This window comes from Cornus florida, unplaced genomic scaffold, assembly GCF_030987335.1.
Source record: "Cornus florida cultivar Cherokee Brave unplaced genomic scaffold, ASM3098733v1 CherokeeBrave_3.0.0_Hap2_Chr03, whole genome shotgun sequence".
Taxonomy (NCBI): domain Eukaryota; kingdom Viridiplantae; phylum Streptophyta; class Magnoliopsida; order Cornales; family Cornaceae; genus Cornus; species Cornus florida.
This window is the reverse complement of record NW_026775573.1, coordinates 37,363,761-37,382,933: the sequence shown is the minus strand read 5'-3', so window position 1 is coordinate 37,382,933 and position 19,173 is coordinate 37,363,761. Positions and strand designations below refer to the sequence as shown.

The 19,173-nt window shown below is 37.3% G+C and overlaps 2 protein-coding genes and 1 long non-coding RNA gene across 3 annotated transcripts; 1 reads left to right on the top strand and 2 right to left on the bottom strand.

Annotated features, from left to right (window-relative positions):
• Positions 1-3,514: 3,514 nt before the first annotated feature.
• Positions 3,515-8,222, bottom strand: LOC132300294 (uncharacterized). The gene is made up of 4 exons (XR_009480386.1): positions 7,864-8,222; positions 4,425-4,492; positions 4,114-4,256; positions 3,515-3,992 (listed from the first exon to the last, which is right to left on the bottom strand). It is a non-coding gene; the product is annotated as an uncharacterized LOC132300294 (long non-coding RNA).
• Positions 8,223-9,804: 1,582 nt separating this feature from the next.
• On the top strand, positions 9,805-13,641 carry LOC132300293 (uncharacterized). Its single transcript, XM_059797316.1, has 3 exons — positions 9,805-10,756; positions 11,436-11,604; positions 12,960-13,641. The coding sequence occupies exons 1-3, from the start codon at positions 9,893-9,895 to the stop codon at positions 13,433-13,435; spliced, it is 1,509 nt and encodes a 502-aa protein (XP_059653299.1). The 5' UTR covers positions 9,805-9,892; the 3' UTR covers positions 13,436-13,641.
• A 1,385-nt stretch (positions 13,642-15,026) lies between these two features.
• Positions 15,027-15,912, bottom strand: LOC132301455 (uncharacterized). The gene is made up of 2 exons (XM_059798705.1): positions 15,688-15,912; positions 15,027-15,293 (listed from the first exon to the last, which is right to left on the bottom strand). Exons 1-2 carry the CDS (start codon positions 15,910-15,912, stop codon positions 15,027-15,029), a joined length of 492 nt encoding a protein of 163 aa, XP_059654688.1.
• Between the last annotated feature and the right edge of the window lie 3,261 nt (positions 15,913-19,173).

Genomic DNA, 19,173 nt, shown 5'->3' with positions numbered 1-19,173 from the left:
GAATGAATAGTAAAACGAAAAGTATAAAACTCCCATAATACATCCTCTCGACAAACTGTAGGAACCATAATCAAACCTTTGAACCGTAAACCACCATCCGTGTGTAAGGTCCAGTCTTTTACTGTGTCCTCACCTGAAATCAATTAATGAATGGCAGCTAAGTCTGAATCCTATCTCTGTGACTCAATCACTCAAGTGACAAGAGTAGGCTAAGCCACGACACTAAACAGAAAAACTAACTCACTGCCAACACTACTATCACAACACTGTAATCCCATCTCTTCCAGATTCTCCAACATCTTCCATTTCTGAATGGCTAACCCAGCTAAAACTCCACGAGACTTTTGGCTTAAGGCATCTACTACCACATTTGCCTTACCCGGATGATACTGTAAATCAAAATCATAATCCTCCAAGTACTCAACCCATCGCCTTTATCTGTTATTCAAGTCCTTCTGAGAGAAAAGGTACTTGAGACTCTTGTGATCTGAGAACACCTCGAATCTCTCACCATATAAGTAATGCCTCTAGCATTTCAAAGTAAAAACGGCTGCTGCCAATTCTAAATCATGAGTGGGATAATTAAGCTCGTGAATCTTCAACTTTCTAGATCTATAAGCCACCACCTTACCACCCTGCAACAACACACAACACAAACTATCCCCATCACAAAATATAACATAACCCAAACCACACTGAGGTGTCACCAACACTGGAGCCGTAGTCAATCTCGTTTCCAATTCCTGAAAAGATGACTCACAAGCTTCAGTCCAATCAAATCAAATTCCCTTTCGGGTCAACCGAGTCATGGGAGCGGCTAAACGAGAAAAGTCCCTCACAAATCTGCGGTAATAACCCGCTAAACCAAGAAAACTGTGAATCTCGAACACATTCTTGGGACATTCCTAATTCAAACCTGTTTCTATCTTCGAATAATCAACTAACACACCATTACCTAAAACAACATGTCTCAAAAACTTCACTTATTGTAGTCAAAATTCACACTTTGAATACTTAGCATATAAATGGTGGTCTCTTAACATTTGCAACACTATCCTTAAATGGATCTCGTGATCCTCCCGAGATCGTGAATACACAAGAATGTCATCCACAAGCATTACCATAAACTGGTCTAGATATCTGTGGAAATCATGTCCATCAATGCTGCTGGTGCATTAGTTAAACCAAAAGGCATCACAATGAACTCATAATGACCATACTGTGTACGGAAAGATGTCTTCGGAATATCCTCATACCGAACACGTAACTGGTAAAAACCAGATCTCAAATCAATATTGGAAAAGTAAATAGCTCCCCTCAACTGATCAAATAAATCATCAATCCACTGTAAAGAATACTAGTTCTTGATAGTTGCATGATTTAATTTTCAATAATCAATGCATAACCTCATAGAACCATCCTTTTTCTTAACAAACAACACTGGCGCGCCCCACGGTGAAACACTAGGCCGAATAAAACCCTTCAGCCTTAAATCATCAAGCTGCTTCTTTAACTCTTCCAGCTCTACTGGTGCCATACGATACAGAGCCATAGAAATCAGCGTAGTACCAGACATCAAGTCTATCATAAACTCAACCTCTCTTCTAGGAGGTAAATTCGGCAAGTCATTCGGAAACACATTCAAGAAGTCACAAACAACCAACGGATCCCCACATCACCATCTTCTTCAGCTAGAATGCTAGCCAAGATAAAAGCACAACGATCTCGACCACGAACGCCATAACAGGCTAAAACATGGAAATCACCCCGATCTCCCACAAAAAAGAAACAATCGCCCTCAGGCGTACAAACTGAAACTATACCCCTGAAACAGTCTATCGTGGCATGAAATGTGGACAACCAATCCATCCTGAGAATGACGTCAAACCCCGCCATCTCAAGAATGATAAGATCAAAAACTAAAGTCTGCACCGCAATCATAATAGTGCAATCCCACACCACTCTATTCAAAACCAATGAACCACTAATCAGCGTATCAACACATAACACTCGGTCCAAAAAAACTGATCTCCAATCCCGATACAAGTGCAAATGTGCATGAAATAAATGTATGAAATATATCGAAATCAAATAAAATACGAGCCCAAGATCCAAAAACAAGAAACATACCCCTCACCATTGAAGGTCCTGAAGATGACTCAAGGACAACTGCATACACATGACCCTGAGGTGCCTGGGCTTGTGACTCTCCAGCATGAATCCCCAATTGCTGACCAGTGAAACTGTGTTATGGCCGACTGAGATGGCCTCTGCTGCGAACCATAACCACTACTGGAGCGCCCAGCTCTCCTCAGACAATCTTTCACCTTGTGGCCCTACTGACCACATCTAAAACAAATCCTTGAGGCAACAGTCAACTGCGGACACTCAATCTTAAAATGCCCTGGCTGCTAACAATGAAAATATATAACTCCACCCCTACCCGACCTCGATTGCACAGGAGTCATAAGAGCAGGTCATACTGGCTGCTACCCTCCAGACTGAGATGGACCACCTCTCTATCTTTTACCAGACTGGCCCTCTCTCTCTAAACCACTGACCTATCTCTGCCTCAATTGTTCTCGAGTCTGATTTCTATCATTCAGCTTGACTTTAACAATTAATGCCCTCTCAAAAGCCTCAGAATAACCCTTAAGGCACTGTGCTATCACAATAGGCCTGTTCTGGTAATGGAGTCCCTGTATAAACTTGTGGACTTTATCCTCTTCCTTACTTACAATTTCCAGAGCAAAACGAGAAAGAGAAGTGAATCTGTTCCCATAATTTGTCACTGACATACTATTGCTCTGGAAAAGAGAGTCAAATTCCTTATGCAACTCCCACCTTTTCGTTACCAGAAAGAACTTGTCATAAAACAACTCTTTAAAAACATTCTATGGCAGTGTCTCTGCATCTAGCCTATTAGACACAGACTTCCACCACAATTTGGCATCCTTAGTGAAGTTATAAGTAACCAAAAGAATTTTCAAGTGATCACTTATTACTGCCAAGGTAAAAATATGTTTTTCAACCTGATCAAGCCAGTTATCTGCGAACAAAGGATCTGTACTACCCTCAAACAGTGTAGGCATAAGCTTAACAAATCTGGACATAAGCTTGAGACGTCTCTCTGTCTCAGCCTCCTCTGCCAATACAACTGATTATGGGACTATCTAAGGAGCTGGCTGCGTCCTCAACACATCTTGAAAAGGAGTAGTCAGCACGTGCCAGGCTGACCCCTCACCCTCAACTGTGGGTGGCCGAATATCCTCCCGTCCAACAGGATGAGATGCGGAACTCTCCCCAACATGTCCAACAGTATGCCTATCTCCCAGGCCTCCAAGTGTCTTATACTTCCGACGAGGCGGCATACTCAAAATAGATGAAACACTCGTCAAGAAATGACAACACTAACAACAGTCCCAAAACTAACTTGTCATGAGTGAAAACCTTTAAACATATAGCATGCTTCATTTTAAGCAGATAAACACGTAGTCACATAAGCGCATAAGTATGCTTGCAAAACAAGTAACAAGTAATCACATAAACATGTAAGACAATGCAAATCATTACACTTGTAGCTGTAGACAGGCCTCTACCCGTCGTCCCTAGGTTTAAGGAACCATGCTCTGATACCACCTTTGTCACGCCCGAAGACCGGAGTCCGGATTATAAACATATTACACGGATAACAAAGGTCTCAACAACATCAACATCCCTGTAACCTATCTCTATATACACATCCACCTATCCATTCTCATAATAATACCGTCTATGAAAACAAACAGGTAAGGTACTCATATTACAACTTTAAAGTCTTAGAGCCTGTAATAACATTTATTACATAACAGGGATGTAACTGAACCAACTTTATACAACATTGTCTTACTAATATACACTTGCCTTTTATGCAAAAGAGAATACCACAACCACCAATCCCAACTCTGTCTAAGGTTGGGGAGGAACGTCCTTTACGACCTCCTTGCCATAATCTGAAAAGATATGTATAAAATAGGAATGAGCACAACAACTCAATAGGAGTTGCCTAAAGCGTACTTCTTAATACCTCCGTGAATCCACACAAAGAATAGATATAAGATAAAGGGATCATACAAGCTCAGGAAAATAATTGTCACGTCCCATGACCGGAGTCCAGATTGTGAACATATTACACAGATAACTAAGGTCTCAACAACATCAACGTCCCTGTAACTTGTCTCCACATACACATCCACCTATCCATTCCAATAATAATACTGTACATGAAAACAAACAGGTAAGATACTCATATTACAACTTTAAAGTTTTACAGTCTGTAATAACATTTATTACATAACAGGGATGTAACTGAACCAACTTTATACAATATTGTCTCACTAATATACATTGTCTTTTATGCAAAAAAAAAAAAAAAAAAAAAATACCATAACCACCAGTCGCAACTCTGCCGAAGGCTAAGGAGGAACGTCCTCTACGACCTCCTTACCATGATCTGAAAAGATGTGTATAAAATAGGAATGAGCACAATAGCTTAGTAGTAGTTTCCTAAAGTGCACTCTTTAATACCTCCGTGAATCCACACATAGAATAGATATAAGATAAAGGGATCATACAAGTTCGGGAAAATAATATCACGTGAAACAATAAAATGAAGTGCAATGCAATGCCATGCCAATGCCACTGTCACTTCCCAACTTCTCGAGAGACCAACCAACAACACACCTCGACAGTTAATGTATCCAGCCCAGAGTAATCTCCAGCACCACAAGAAGAAGATTGGTCATTTATCCCTAACCTAGAGTGTAACGCCCCAAGACAGAAGTCTGGATTGTAAACTCACCACACAAATAACCAAGGTCTTATAAACATAAATATCCCTGTAAACCTGTGAACCTTTCCATTCCCATCATAATACCACGCAGGAAAGTATACATGTAAGATACATTTATTACAATCATGAAGTCTCAAAGTTTGTAATAACATTTATTACATAACAGGGATACAACTGAACTAACATTATCCAACACTGTCTCACTTATGTACATTGTATTAAAAATAAAAAAAAATAAAAAAATAAAAAAAAACACGACGACCACCAGTCCTAAATCTGTCTACAGTTGGGGAGGAACGTCTTTTATGACTTCCTTTCCCTGACTTGAAAAAATGTGTATAAAATAGGAGTGAACAACCACAGCTCAGTAGGAGTTTCCTAAAGCGCACTCCTTAATACCTCCGTGAATCTACACATAGAATAGATATAAGATCCTTAATACCTCTATGAATCCACACATTGAATAGATATAAGATCCTTAATACCTTCGTGAATCCACACATAGAACAGATAAAGGGATCATACAGGCTAGGGAAAATAATATCATGTGAGATAATAAAATGAAGTGTGCAATGCTAATGCCAATGCCAAAGACACTTCCCATTTCCAGAAGCCTCAATTAATCCACATATTCCAACTGTTAATGTATCCGGCCTAGGGTAATCCCCAGCACAACGAGAAGAAAATTGGTCATCTGTCCCTTACCCAGGGTAATCCCCAGCGTCATTTAGGGCCCAGTGACTCAACCACACGCAGAGTATGTCTCTACGTCTTCTCTAGATCCATTAATGACCTGGATACGAGGTAATCCCTGACATCCAACTTTCACATCATTCATTTCTAATTCTTTTCTCAACAACCATCTAATGAGATGTCTCCACTTTCCTTCCCATTCCAAACTCATCCCCAAACTATGCGAGATGAATGTACATTCATAATGATATAATGTACAAAATATTAAAATGAATAATTTGATTGATGTCCATATACAATAAACATTATCAATTAAATTCTTTTAAAATTCTAGCATGCTTATTAACATAATAAATATCACAGTCACCTGCTCGAGAAGATGGTGTTGAACCAAGAGGGGGGTGAATTGATTAAACTTTTTTTTTTAACCAGATTAACTAAGTATAGAAACAAGCACACAAAGAACACTAAAACAAGTCAACTGGGGAAAAACCTTGGTTCTTGGCCTCAGTCAATAAAGTCCACTACTAGCTGGATGTACCTTGTTACACACTCAGTTGTCTCACTCTCTACACACATTCAAGCACAAGAATAGATACTAGTTTTCACAACCAATACACACACTAGTTGATTACAGTGCACACAAATACTCCCCCTATCCTAAGCACCCTTGCTTGGACCAAATAAGCTCATATAGCTCACCACACACACCATTACAGATGATAAACAATATAATCAAGTCCTTCCTACAATTGAAATAGGTTAGACAGCTCAAAACTCCAAGTTACTACCTCAAAACACCAATCTGCTGCAGTTAGGGTTTGAGGGGTAAAATAGGAATTTTCCTTCGAGATCAATCCACCAGTAGCTTCCACAGTCTTATTTCATTGTATTACTCATGTTCATATCTTCAAACAGTCAAGTATAGCATGAGTATATCACAAAGTCTAGTCACAGTGTTTTATCAAGCAAAAAACAGCACTGTTTTAGGGTTTTACAAAGTCAATATCATAGCGCACTAATATTTTGCTCCACAGCCAATTTCAATAGCTTTGATTCACCAATATAAACTCGCTAGTAGATAGATAATCCATAGAATAGCTAGACTTAACCATTTTGTACTTGAATCACAGATTAAACCAGAAAAACAAATTAATTAACTGATCTAAAAGTACAAATTCAATTTTAGCATGCTTATGTTCAAAACCAAGAGTTGAGCAAGTGTAAAAAGCTTGTTTATACCTATGACAGACTTCAAAAGTAACCACAATAGCTTGGAACAATTTTTCACTACTCAGACCAGCCCTTGCATCAGCAATTTTCACAACAGTAGCATCTCAGCACTTAGTACTCACACAAGGCTTGAATCAGTGGGTTTTTCTTGCATGAATCATCATCAAAGATAAAAGAAAAACTTGTTCAACATGAGGTTCTCGAGAGTTCTTAGCTGCAGCTTAACTTTCAGTGGATTTTTAAGGCCTAAAAACCCTAAAGGCTCCTATAACAGCATGTATATAGCGCAATACAAATATTTAGCTACTTTACACTGAATACATTGCTGTCACCTTTGAGCCAATGATTGTATAAGGACAATTCTGACATTCTCTCAGTAAAAGGACACAATTACCCTTGATATCTCACCACAAAATTCCACCTTATGCACCAGTAAACTCAGTTCATATAGGTGAGGCTACAATGAAGTATATCTCTTTTTGCTTAGCCTCTAAACTCTTCAATGTCATTGGAGGATTATATCACCATGGACCACAGCCACGTGTCACACTCCTAAGCATACCAAGGAAAACCCAAAAAACACCCTTGTAACAGCTGTATGTTGCACTCAGCACAATACTATTGCTGAAATTGAATTAACCACAATGTAGACACAACCACACCTGTTCAGTGCAATGCAGCAAGCTAGGCATACGTGTACACCTAGAATATAACTGAAAAAAGAATCAAACACCCTTGTAAACACCTGTAGCTAATCTTTATACTTTGAACCTCAATTATCATAGCCAATTTAGATAAACCAGGTATACAAGCTATGATGAAACAACATATGTCAATGTGTAGAGTCTGTCACTGAAAAGTAAATGACAATGATACCCCAGTATCATATTTTAAGCCTCAATGCAGATAAGGTATACACTTAAGGCCACTAAACCAAAGCTTTTTGACACTAAACAGGCAAACAAGTCTTAAGAAACCTTAGGACCAATAGATGGTTCTCAATTCAAGTTTATTTATTTATTTATTTTCTTTTTCAAGTAAATAACATTCAATTAAAGAGATATAATTCACCAAATTTAAAGGTTATGAGATTTAAACAACCCTACCTCAAAATGAGCTTGAATCTTGCTAAACAACAATTTAAAGCAACTCCGAGAAGGAATCAAAGCCACCAAAATGAAAGGAATGTTAAACACCCCTTTGTGTAGCATAACCAAACCCTCTTTTTCAATACAGTTTTTGACAACCCCACGGTGGGAATATGCTCACAACTTTTACACCAAAAAGGAAGTTTATGACTTCAAGAACATCTTTCCTTCATACACCAACTTCAAATTCTCAACACAAGGACTCTAAATATGCAAGTAAAGGAAGTGACTACGGAGGAAAAGAAAAAGGTCGGAAATTTCGACGGCAATACACTTTGTACCTATCCTTCTCACAATTCATACGAGATACAGATAAACATAAGGAGCCTCATCATGTACATAGGTGTCAAGCCCACACATATAGTCAAAGGTAGGACTATGTAAAATGACCATAAAGCTCTTTAAACAATACCAATTCCCATCCACATCCTTTGCATAGAAAAAGTTTATTATGTCCCTCCAACTCATATCAAATACCAAGTATGTCATTTACATACAAAAGATCAATAATACCCCTCATTAAATAACCAAATGCCAACTACGACATTTTGCATGACAATGACCACAATACCCTTTCTTAAGTAATCAAATGACATTTAAATAAAATTAAATCCATTTGCAAAATAATCATAATCATGCATAATCCGAAAATGATAAAATGCAAACCGTCACACTGAGTAATCTCCAGTGCCATTTGGGGCCTATTGACTCAACCATACGCATGGTATATCCCTACGTCTTCTCTAGATCCATTAACGACCTAGACACGATGTAATTCCCATCATCCGACTCTCAAATTATTCATTTCTACTTCTTTTATCAACAACCGTCTAATGAGATGTCTCTACTTTCCTTTCTGTCCCAAATTCATCCCCAAACCATGCGAGATGAACGTACATTTATAATGATACAATGTACAACATTTTAAAATCAAGAATTCAATCTCTGTCCATACACAATGAATATTATCAATTCTATTTCTATAAATTATTGCATGCTCATTAGCAAAATCAACTCAACATCATCACATTAAGTTTTGGTTGTATTCACATTAAACTTAAACCCTTTAGGCATGTTTCCTTTCCACACTAATATCATAATAGCAACAAGAACTTAACAACAATTTCAATATTCAAGTGTACACCTTATCATGGAAAGAAAACACAATTTAGTTGTCAAATTTAAGTTTCAGCATAAAATAAATAAAATTGACTCACCAAAGACAAAAACTGTGAGATTTAAACAACCCTGCCTCAAAAGAAGCTTGAAACCCTTGCTACCAACAATCCAAATCACCAAAAGAGAGAAATTGAATCGCCAACAATGAAGAAAATGAAGAACATTTCTTTAAAAACACAACCACCCTTTCTTCATTGAAACCCCCCCCCCCCCCCCCCCCCCCCCCCCCCCCCCTCTCTTTTTTTGAAAACCAGGCTTGGAAACACACACAACCCTTTTACCAAAAGAAAGCTCATCATTTTGGGAATAACTTTCATTCACAACCCAACTTCAAAATCTCATCAAAAAGGCCTTCAAAATTGAGTTTAAACAGAGCGAGTATGGAAGGAAAATAAAAGGCACGAAATTGGCTTATGCAGAACATATCCTCGTACATATGCATATAGAATTATACTAAGCACAAGCCAAATGTGAACAAGTGTCCAGCCTATGTGGCAAGTTCTCATGATAGTGAAAAATAGACCTTGTGCAATGACTAAAAAACCCTCCAATCACTACCAAATTTCTTCCATACCACTTGCATGGAAAAAGTCCACCATACCCTCATGAAATAATTAAATGCCATTTAAATAAAATAAATACATTTACCAAAAAAACATAATCCGACAATAAAATAAAAATACCTAAATGCCAAAAATGTTTGGGAAAAATAAAAAAGGCAAATCATCACGGCGATTTCTTGCAATTTACCTCTTATCTTTTCTTTTCCAAATTGCTACTACAATTTTAAAGTATCTCTTGCTCTTCTATGGATAGGAGTATGTCTGAGCAGCAGAACAGCGAGCCACAGGCAGTGGAGGAGCCCAAGGGCCGACCCGTCGGCGGCACCGAGTACAGCTGGTGCAAGGCCGTGCCCGGTGGCACCGGCATAACTGTTCTGGGTCTTCTCCTCTCAAAAACCCCAGACTTGTCAGTTCTCCAAAATGCCCTCCACAACCTCCAAATTACCCACCCTATACTCCGGTCCAAGCTCCACACCGACACCCCCACCACCAATTACAGCAACACATTCTCCTACAGATACATGACACCACCTACCAGCCCTCTAGATCTCTTCCAAATCCAATGGTTCGATCTTCCATCGACGGCTCACGTCCTCCAAACCACTAACGACAACGACGACGACAACTCCTTTGACTCTGATCCCTTCCACCTGATCCTCGAACACGAATTGAATCGAAACACCTGGAGTAGGAATAGTGCTAGTACTAGTAGTGACGACACCGACGTGCTCTTTGCCAGCGTGTACAGTCTAAGTGATGAGAAGTGGGTGGTGGCGCTCCGCCTTCATACGTCGGCGTGTGACCGGATGGCGGGGGTGTGGTTGCTGAGGGAGCTGTTGGAGTTGTTGATATTGAGGATGAGAGGGAAGGAGGAGGGGGAATCAGGCAGTGGTGGGCTGCAGGAGGAGGTTATTAGTTTGGGAATTGAGGATTATATTCCGAGTGGTAAAGATAAAAAGCCTTTTTGGGCACGAGGAGTGGACATGTTGGGCGACTCTTTGAATTCTTTCAAGTTGTCAAATTTAGACTTTAGAGATGTCCATTCCCCAAGAGCTTCCCAGGTGGTCAGGTTGCAGATAGCGTCACAACACACTCATGGGATTATTTCTGTAAGTTGTCGTCGTCGTCGTCGTCGTCATCATCATCATATATATATATATATATATATATATATATATATATATATTCATTTGTTACCTTGGGACTCTGGCCTGCAATCAATCTAGGAATGTAGTAGTATTATTTTTCTGCTATGAAAAACATGCTATACACCTAATACATCTAATTGAGTAATTTCGAAAGGCGTCTTCCATAATAATCCGTAGATTGTTTTTATTTTTTCCCCAAAATTTGTTGAAAACATTTTAAAATGATTGAAACAATAGATCAGATATTGAAGATGATGTCCTTTGATCAAATACTTTACTTGTAGAGTTGTTGGTGTTGGTTTATTTTTATGCTTTAGAAAATAATAATAAATTTATGGTACATAATGATCAATTGATAAAAGCTACTATTACGTACACGGCAACTCAGTTTTGAAAAGGAGCTTGACAAACTTGCTTATTTCTCCTCCTTGATTGTTACTCTTTGTTTGTGCTTGAATTACCCCATTGGCTTTACCAGTGGACATGCATGTGGGCTAATAAAGCTTTAGTCAAGGCATTTTCAAATGTTGTGCTTCAAGTAAAATGATGTTTAAAATGGATGGTTACTATCAAGGGTTCCATTCTTATAGCTGACATTGAAAAACTAAAAGAAAAAGGGTTTATGGTACAAATTTTGCAGGGTTGCAAGTCAAGAGGGATCAGACTATGCGGGGCCTTGGCAGCTGCCGGATTAATTGCTGCTCGATCCTCTAAAGACCTTCCTGATGATCAGTGGGAGAAGTATGCAGTTGTGACCCTCATCGACTGCCGTTCGATTCTTGACCCAGTTCTTAGCAGCCACCATCTTGGTAAGACCCTAGTCTCTATGCCCCAAGCGACTTCTTTTTTTTTAGTTGGTACTTACATACACATATCTGTGCTGAGACTTGAACCCTAACCTCCTTTTAAAAAGTAAGAGACTGATACCGTTAAACTACTGACCCGTTGGTGCCTCAAGCGACTTCCCTAACAGTTAGCTGCTTAAAATATTTCCTACCACAACCAAACTTGGCTATGGCACTTTGAGGATAACTTGTGTTACTTGACACCATGTCAAGTTTAAATCCAACCATATTATAATGGGCATAAATTCAACCCCAATCTGTGTCCATTATCTAATATATATCCCTGCTTACTTAAGCTATTAGGAGGGAAGCTTAGAAACATACCCAATTGTTATTTCCCGAAGTACCTTTTCTTAGTTGTCATCAAACCCAACTCATTCTAGTTTTTGTCATTGCACCAAATAATGAATTATGTCAACGAGACTCATTCCGGTTCGCCCATTAGGCCTCAAAATGATAAACCCAAGTCAAATATGTGCATTGAATAGACTTATCAACACATATCCTTTGTTATCTTAGGCCTTCTCATAAATGAATGAAGTTGGAGGATATGCAGAGCAAGAGCAAGAGCTCTTGAAGAGTTTCTCTACTCAGTTTGTAGCCAAATATTTATGTCTGTGTTGTTGTGGCCTGAATTTGGTGTCAACGTGGCTTGTTGGATGAGCTTGGTTTTTAATTTGTTTTTTGCTCGTGGGTCATGGACCCTAATTAGTACTCTCTTTGAAGCCTGATATATAAGGGTGTTAGGGTTTGAAGTGAGAGATAGAGACACACTGAAAATCGCATAGAAAGAGAGTAAGAGGCTGAAACTTGTAATCTCCTATTTTTAGTATAGTGAGGATTTTTGCTTATCTCTACCGTAGATATAAGCTCTGTCGAACCATACTAAATCTTTGTGTTCTTTATATGTGGTGTTTACTTTTCTGTGGTGTGCTCTTTGTAATAATCTAGTTAGAGTAATATAAAATGGCTTTTATTGTTACACAAACAATTGATTTAGACTTAAATAATCTTGTTGTAAATGATATTTGGTGAGTTATATATACATATATATTGCTTGAATTGTCAGATTATTTGCTTTAAACATTGATCCTATTTGAAAAAAGTAATCAATTTTAAGAGCTGATTATGATTAAATTGATTTATTACTTAAGCCTATAATCAATTTATATCATTTGATCAAATCGAATTTTAAATCAAAACTGATTAAATCACTAAATCAGATGAAATAATCCAAAACAGACATTTTATTTTGTATGTGATATTATTCTGCATGTTTACTTGGTGCACTGAACATGGTGACCCTAAAACAAATTCAGGGTTTTACCATTCTGCCATCGTAAACACACATGGCATACGAGGAGGTGAAAATTTCTGGGAGCTGGCAAAGAGAACCTACACAGCCTTTGCGGATGCTAAGAACAACAACAAACATTTCTCAGACATGGCAGACCTCAATTTTCTCATGTGCAAGGCAATTGACAACCCTGGTTTGACTCCATCATCATCCCTGAGGACTTCCTTCATTTCTGTGTTTGAGGACTCTGTGATCGACCATTCTAACAAGTCGCTGCGAGAGATCGGACTGGAGGACTACCTTGGGTGCGCTTCGGTTCACGGAGTGGGCCCGTCTATTGCCATCTTCGACACGATACGGGATGGAGAACTGGACTGTGCCTGTGTGTACCCATCGCCATTGCATTCGAGGAAACAGATGCAAGAGCTCGTTAATAAGATGAAAAGGATTCTAGTTGATGCCAGTACTTGTGTGGAGGGTGAGTCGGGTGACTGTTAGCCCTTTTTATGAAATTCTGCCATGCCAGTAACTGTTTCCCTATGGATAATGCATGCAGGTTCTGTCTGTCTGTCTCTCTCTATATCTTTCTATATATGATGTATGTATGCATATTACGGAGTATTTTGTCAGCAGTTAAATAGGAATAAATAGGAATTAAGACTATTCAAACTTATCCTTTGCATTACATTTTGAGTTTTGAATTATTGTTGCTCTTGTTATCTTGAGAAGACTGAATCTTGCTGCTATCTGGAATATCATTTACTGCCTTAATAGGCCCCCTCAAGCGAAGCGGAAGTTCCATGATGTTGATATTGTCACGTAGGATAGCGAAGCGATTCGACCAATGGCTTTGTAAAGATGTCGGCCTTTTGATCTTTGATAGAGATGAACTGAACCATTAAATTTTTAGATGCCACTTTGTCACGCACAAAATGAAAATCAATTTCAATATGTTTGGTGTGTGCGTGAAACGTACATAGGACTGACAGTAAGGTATGTAGCTCCAAGATTGTCACACCATAAGGTAGGAGGTGTGGGCAAAAAATACCAAGTTCTTTAAGAAGAGACTGAATCCATTGAAGCTCAGAAGTGGTTTTTTTAGCAAGAAACCGATACTCGGCCTCCGTACTTGAACATGAGACAGTTGCATGTTTCCTAGAGGTCCATGAAATGAGATTGGACCCAAGAAAAATGCAATAACCACCGGTAGAGCGTCTGTCATCAGGACACCTGCTGCATCGGGGTATGCATGTACTTGTTTTAGCTCTCTTCTGCTACTAGTTGCCATTTGGGTTTTGGGAAAAGGCCCAACATGTAATTACACATTATATTTATATTAGTTGCTCAACTTTTTGAAAAAAATAAACATGAGGCCACGGGGAGACGTACTATACCACGTGACAAGCTAGGGAATGTCTACCACTAGTTTATGGGACCGAAGCTTTATCGTAAGCGACTGAGCGTTAGAGTAACCGGTAAAAAGCCTTTATTGCTGGTTAGGGAGCCAGTATTGCTACTGTTTGTTTTGGTATAAGGCTAGCAATTTGTGGAACCCCGAGAAGAATAGCAAAGGACATCGCAATAGGTAACAATGCTATTGCGAGCCAAACAAGGCCCACAACTGCTGCAACGGCTCTTTTTCATTTTTTTTTTTTTTAGGTTTTTTTCTTTACTATTTCTTTTTATATGTAATTTATTTTTATTGTAAAAAAAATATTTATGATTTTGATTATTTTATTTTATTTTTTATTTTGAAATAAATATTTATGATTTCTATTTCTTAATCTTCTAAAAAAATTTTAAAAAAAATTTGTCAACAAATATATATGAATTTTTTATTAAAAAAATCATATTGTTAGAAATGGTTTTTTTTTTTTTTTTTTTTTCTTTACTATTTCCTTTTATATGTAATTTAATTTTATTGTAAAAATTTTTTTTATGATTTTTTTTTTTATTTTTTAAAATTTGTCAACAAATATATAAGAAAAAAAAAATTATAAAGTAATATTTTATTCATCACAAACATACAATATGAAGAAATACATTTTACTCAATATTATCGTTAAACCTCTTCATTACCAAATTTATTCTACAAATGCTCCATAAGATCTCTCCTAAGATCTCCATTATTTTCTACATTGCGAATCCTGCTGAGGCGAGTGGAGATGTGTGCTGCCAAAAATGATCGGTCTCGATTGTAGACCGACTCATCTGTTGGAGGTGTCCATTCCAAAATATTAGTGTCACCCTCATCTTCTATGATCATGTTGTGCAATATGATGCACGTTCTCATTATCTTGCTCAGGTCTTCTTTCTTCCAATAATATACTGGTCCATGTGTTATAACCCACGTTATCTACAACACACCAAATGCCCGTTCAACATCCTTCCTAACGGCTTCTTATCTTTGAGCAAACAATTTCTCTTTTCCAATAGTTGGGTGCGGGATGGTTTGAATCCAAGTTGCCTACTTAGGATATATACCATCAGATAGGTAATACCCCAACGTATGGTGATGTCCATTCACCTCGTAATTAACTGGAGGCATTATATCATTAATGATACGATTGAATACTGAGGAATGATCTAAGACATTCACGTCATTGTGTGAACAAGCCATACCAAAGAAAGCATGCCAGATCCATAGATTTTTTGATGCAACCGCCTCCAATATAAGGGTAGGCTTACGACCTCTCCCCTTGTGTGTGCCATGCCACCTTTTAGGGCAATTCTTCCATTCCCAAGCATACCTGGGAATCCTCTTTCTTCCCCTTCTTGAAGTAAACGTGCAATGTCGCTTTTGTTTGGCGAGTGTAGGGGGAATACAATGCAATTACAGCATCACAAAATCTCTTTAAGCTTTCGATCGCAGTGCGCTCTCCAACCTTTATGTACTCATCACAAAGATCCGTTGAAATTCCATAGGCAAGTATATGTATTGCTCCTGTCATCTTCTGTATAAGGGTGCACCCCATACGACCAGTAGCATTGGGCTTTTATTTGAAAAAGTTGTCATGAGTTGTAATATCGTTCAAAATGCGAAGAAACAACTGTCGTCGCATTCGGAACCGTCTATGAAAGTATTCAGGTGGAAACACAGGATTTTCAGCGAAGTAATTTTTCCAGAGTTGTTGTGTTGCATCCTCCCAATCACGTTTAATATATCATATCTTCTTTGGTTTAAATAATGCTTTTAAATTCTCAGGCATAAAAATACCCAGAATCGTTTTGATCCTTAACCGTCTCCCGATCAGAATCTGACGAATTTTCTGAAGAATCAGATTCTGAGATTTGAAAAGATTGTGATGATGAAGCCATTTTTTTTCTTATATAAAAGTTGAGAATTCAGAGAAGAGAAAAAGTGGTAGAGGAATCAAATAAGAGAAAAATGGACTTGAGGAATGAAGGAAGAGAAAATGGACTTGAGCAATTAGAAAAGAGTAAATTAGTGGTTTATATAGCCATTGGGAATATAGCTATTGGGAATATAGCCGTTGGATATACAACAATCTCTATAAATATGACACTCATTTTACTCATTTCTCTCATCTTTCAACACTCATTTCTCTCATCCTTCAACACTCATTTCACTAAATCATCATCCTTTGACATTCAATGGATCAGCAACCTCCATTCAACAACCCTCATTTTAACTAATATGGAAACTTTAAAATACCATCTCAATTCAATTCAGGGTGGCACTCTCAAGATCCAATCCATTTTGAATATACATCTCAGTCATAATTCCAAAACCAAATTTATTCAGAATACACACCTCAATTTCAAAATCCATTTTGTCACCCTTACACATCTCAATTCCAAAATCCATCTCAACAACCCCCATACACACCTCAATTCCAAAATTCTTCTCAACCTTCTCAATCACAGCCACCCTCAAAGAAAAAGAGTGGGAATTGGTCCGAAGAAGAAGATATAGCATTGTGCAAAGCATAGATCATGACTGGTGAAGATCCAGTGACGGGTACAAATCAAAGTATGGGTACATTGTGGCAACGAATTCATGCTCATTAGGTTAGGCAATTGGGAGACAAGATAATGGAAGAAAGATCCCACGGTGCTCTGATGAACTATTTTTTAAACTTTCAACGTGATGTAAACAAATTTTTAGGATACTACAAAAATGTCCACGACAATCCAATTAGTGGTTACAACGAGTATGATATGGTAATTTTTTAATTTGTACACTATTTTATTATTATTAATTTTAATCCAACTTATTAATTTCAATGATTATTTATTTTTTATAAATGAATATTGTTAGAGAACTATATAAACTTCAACAGGAAAAAAAAAAAAAATTAAACACGATCATTATTGGAATGTTCTTCGGGATTCGGAAAAATGGCAGATGCATTGCAACGTTAACGAAAATCTAACTACATGACCAATGAAAAGAGGTGTTGATCTTGATATTAATGAGCCAAGAAATTGGTTTGAATTGACTCCAACAACACCAGGTTCATTAACTCCTACAGTATCAACTCCAGGGTCAGTAAATCTTGGTGATGATGATACACCAGTCGATACCGAAGGTTCGAATATGTCACGTCCCGAGGGACAAAAAGCAAGGAAGATTCGTAAAAAGAAAACGCCATATCTTGAAGCAAGTATTCTTAAACAATTGGAAGCTGTAACAGCACAAGGCGTCATGTTTGGTGAAGCAAGTGTGGAAGGAGAGCGAATGAGACTTCAACTTTCCATGGAGAAACAACGGACTAAGCAGCTGGAGATGGAATCAAATTTGGAGAAAGAACGGACTAAACAGTTAGAAATAAAAACAAGAGAAATGATGGCTGAAATAGAATTTGAAAGAGATATAATGCGTCAAGATTCATCGAAGGCTCCAACAAAAGTATCAAAGGCATGGATCATTCAACCACAAAATCAAATCTTAAATAAACTAAATGAAGGTGGTGGTCATATGTAATTTATTTATATTTGTGAGAAAATATGCAATGTCTTTTTATTTTATTTATTTAAGTGTGAGAAAATATATAATGTCTTTTATTTTATTTTATTTATGTAATTGTGAGAAAATGTGTAATGTCTTTTTATTTATTTTATTTATGTAATTGTGAAAAAATACGTAATGTATTTTTTATTTATTTAATTATGAGAAAATATATTAATTTAAATGTATTAAAAGAAGTATTCTATTCAAATATATAATAAAAAAAATTTCAAGTGGTTGAAAAAGTAGCCGTTTTAAAAAATACAAGCAAACAAAAAAATAAATATGTTTTAAATTTTTTTTACTCAAAATATTATATGTATTAAAAAAATACAAAAAAAAATAATAAAATAATATATATCAATTAACCCATACTGTGACTAAAAGATAACAATATACTGTTGCTAGCCACATCAGCACAATTGCTGACGTGGCTAGCAATCCAACAAAGCCTTGCTAGCCGGTATTGCTAGCATTACACCGGCTGCCCTTAGAGTGGGCCGTCACGTGGTTAATCTAGGTGACAAGTTGCTCTCTCGGGTGATAGGTTGCTAAATCACAAAATGCATTGATGTGAATCATACCAGACTCAGGTTTTGTTTTATCAGTTTGAACAAAAGAAAATTTAAATTTTAATGGTTGTAATGATAACATAATATTACAAATTTATTAAATAATGACATATAGTGATTGGACTCAATTGATTGATGGCACACGTAATGAAATATTAAAGGTGTAGGCACAGATAATGAAGTATTAAAGGTGCAAGAAGTCTCTCTCTTTGAGCAAGGTTGTTCCTTATTTTTTTTTTTAGTTGGTATTCACACACATTTGTCTCTTCTCAGAATTGAACCCCTAACCTCCTTTTAGAAAGTAAAAAGCTAATACTGCTAGGCCACTACCCCGTTGATAGCAAGGTCCCTCTTTATTACTCATGCATCCCAAAATTCTTGTCGTGTATTAAAAATCCTAGGTTTTTAATAGGCAAAGGAGTAGTATACACTTAGTGTACTTATTTGTTTAATCAAGTTAAAGTCAAAATGATACTTTGAATGTATTATACATAAATGGACTTGGATCCTTTCTGCTGCCTCCAACAAGTGTGGAGATTATATCTCACTTGATGAGAGTTGAAATGGGTCCATCTAGTGATTCAATCTTCACCACATGATAGGGCCACAGAGGATCATTATCCAAAAAAATAATACATTCATTTTTTATATGAAGCATGCATTTTTGGACATCCCAAAATAAAAAGATAAAC

Excerpts from the sequence above, each read along its gene's own strand:
- LOC132301455 (XM_059798705.1), bottom strand. The coding sequence starts at position 15,912 with ATGGGGTGCACCCTTATACAGAAGATGACAGGAGCAATACATATACTT. Across the intron at positions 15,294-15,687 it reads GGAAGAAAGAGGATTCCCAG|ATAACGTGGGTTATAACACA; the intron begins GTATGCTTGGGA and ends GGTGTGTTGTAG.
- LOC132300293 (XM_059797316.1), top strand. The coding sequence starts at position 9,893 with ATGGATAGGAGTATGTCTGAGCAGCAGAACAGCGAGCCACAGGCAGTG. Across the intron at positions 10,757-11,435 it reads ACACTCATGGGATTATTTCT|GGTTGCAAGTCAAGAGGGAT; the intron begins GTAAGTTGTCGT and ends CAAATTTTGCAG. Across the intron at positions 11,605-12,959 it reads TCTTAGCAGCCACCATCTTG|GGTTTTACCATTCTGCCATC; the intron begins GTAAGACCCTAG and ends AAACAAATTCAG.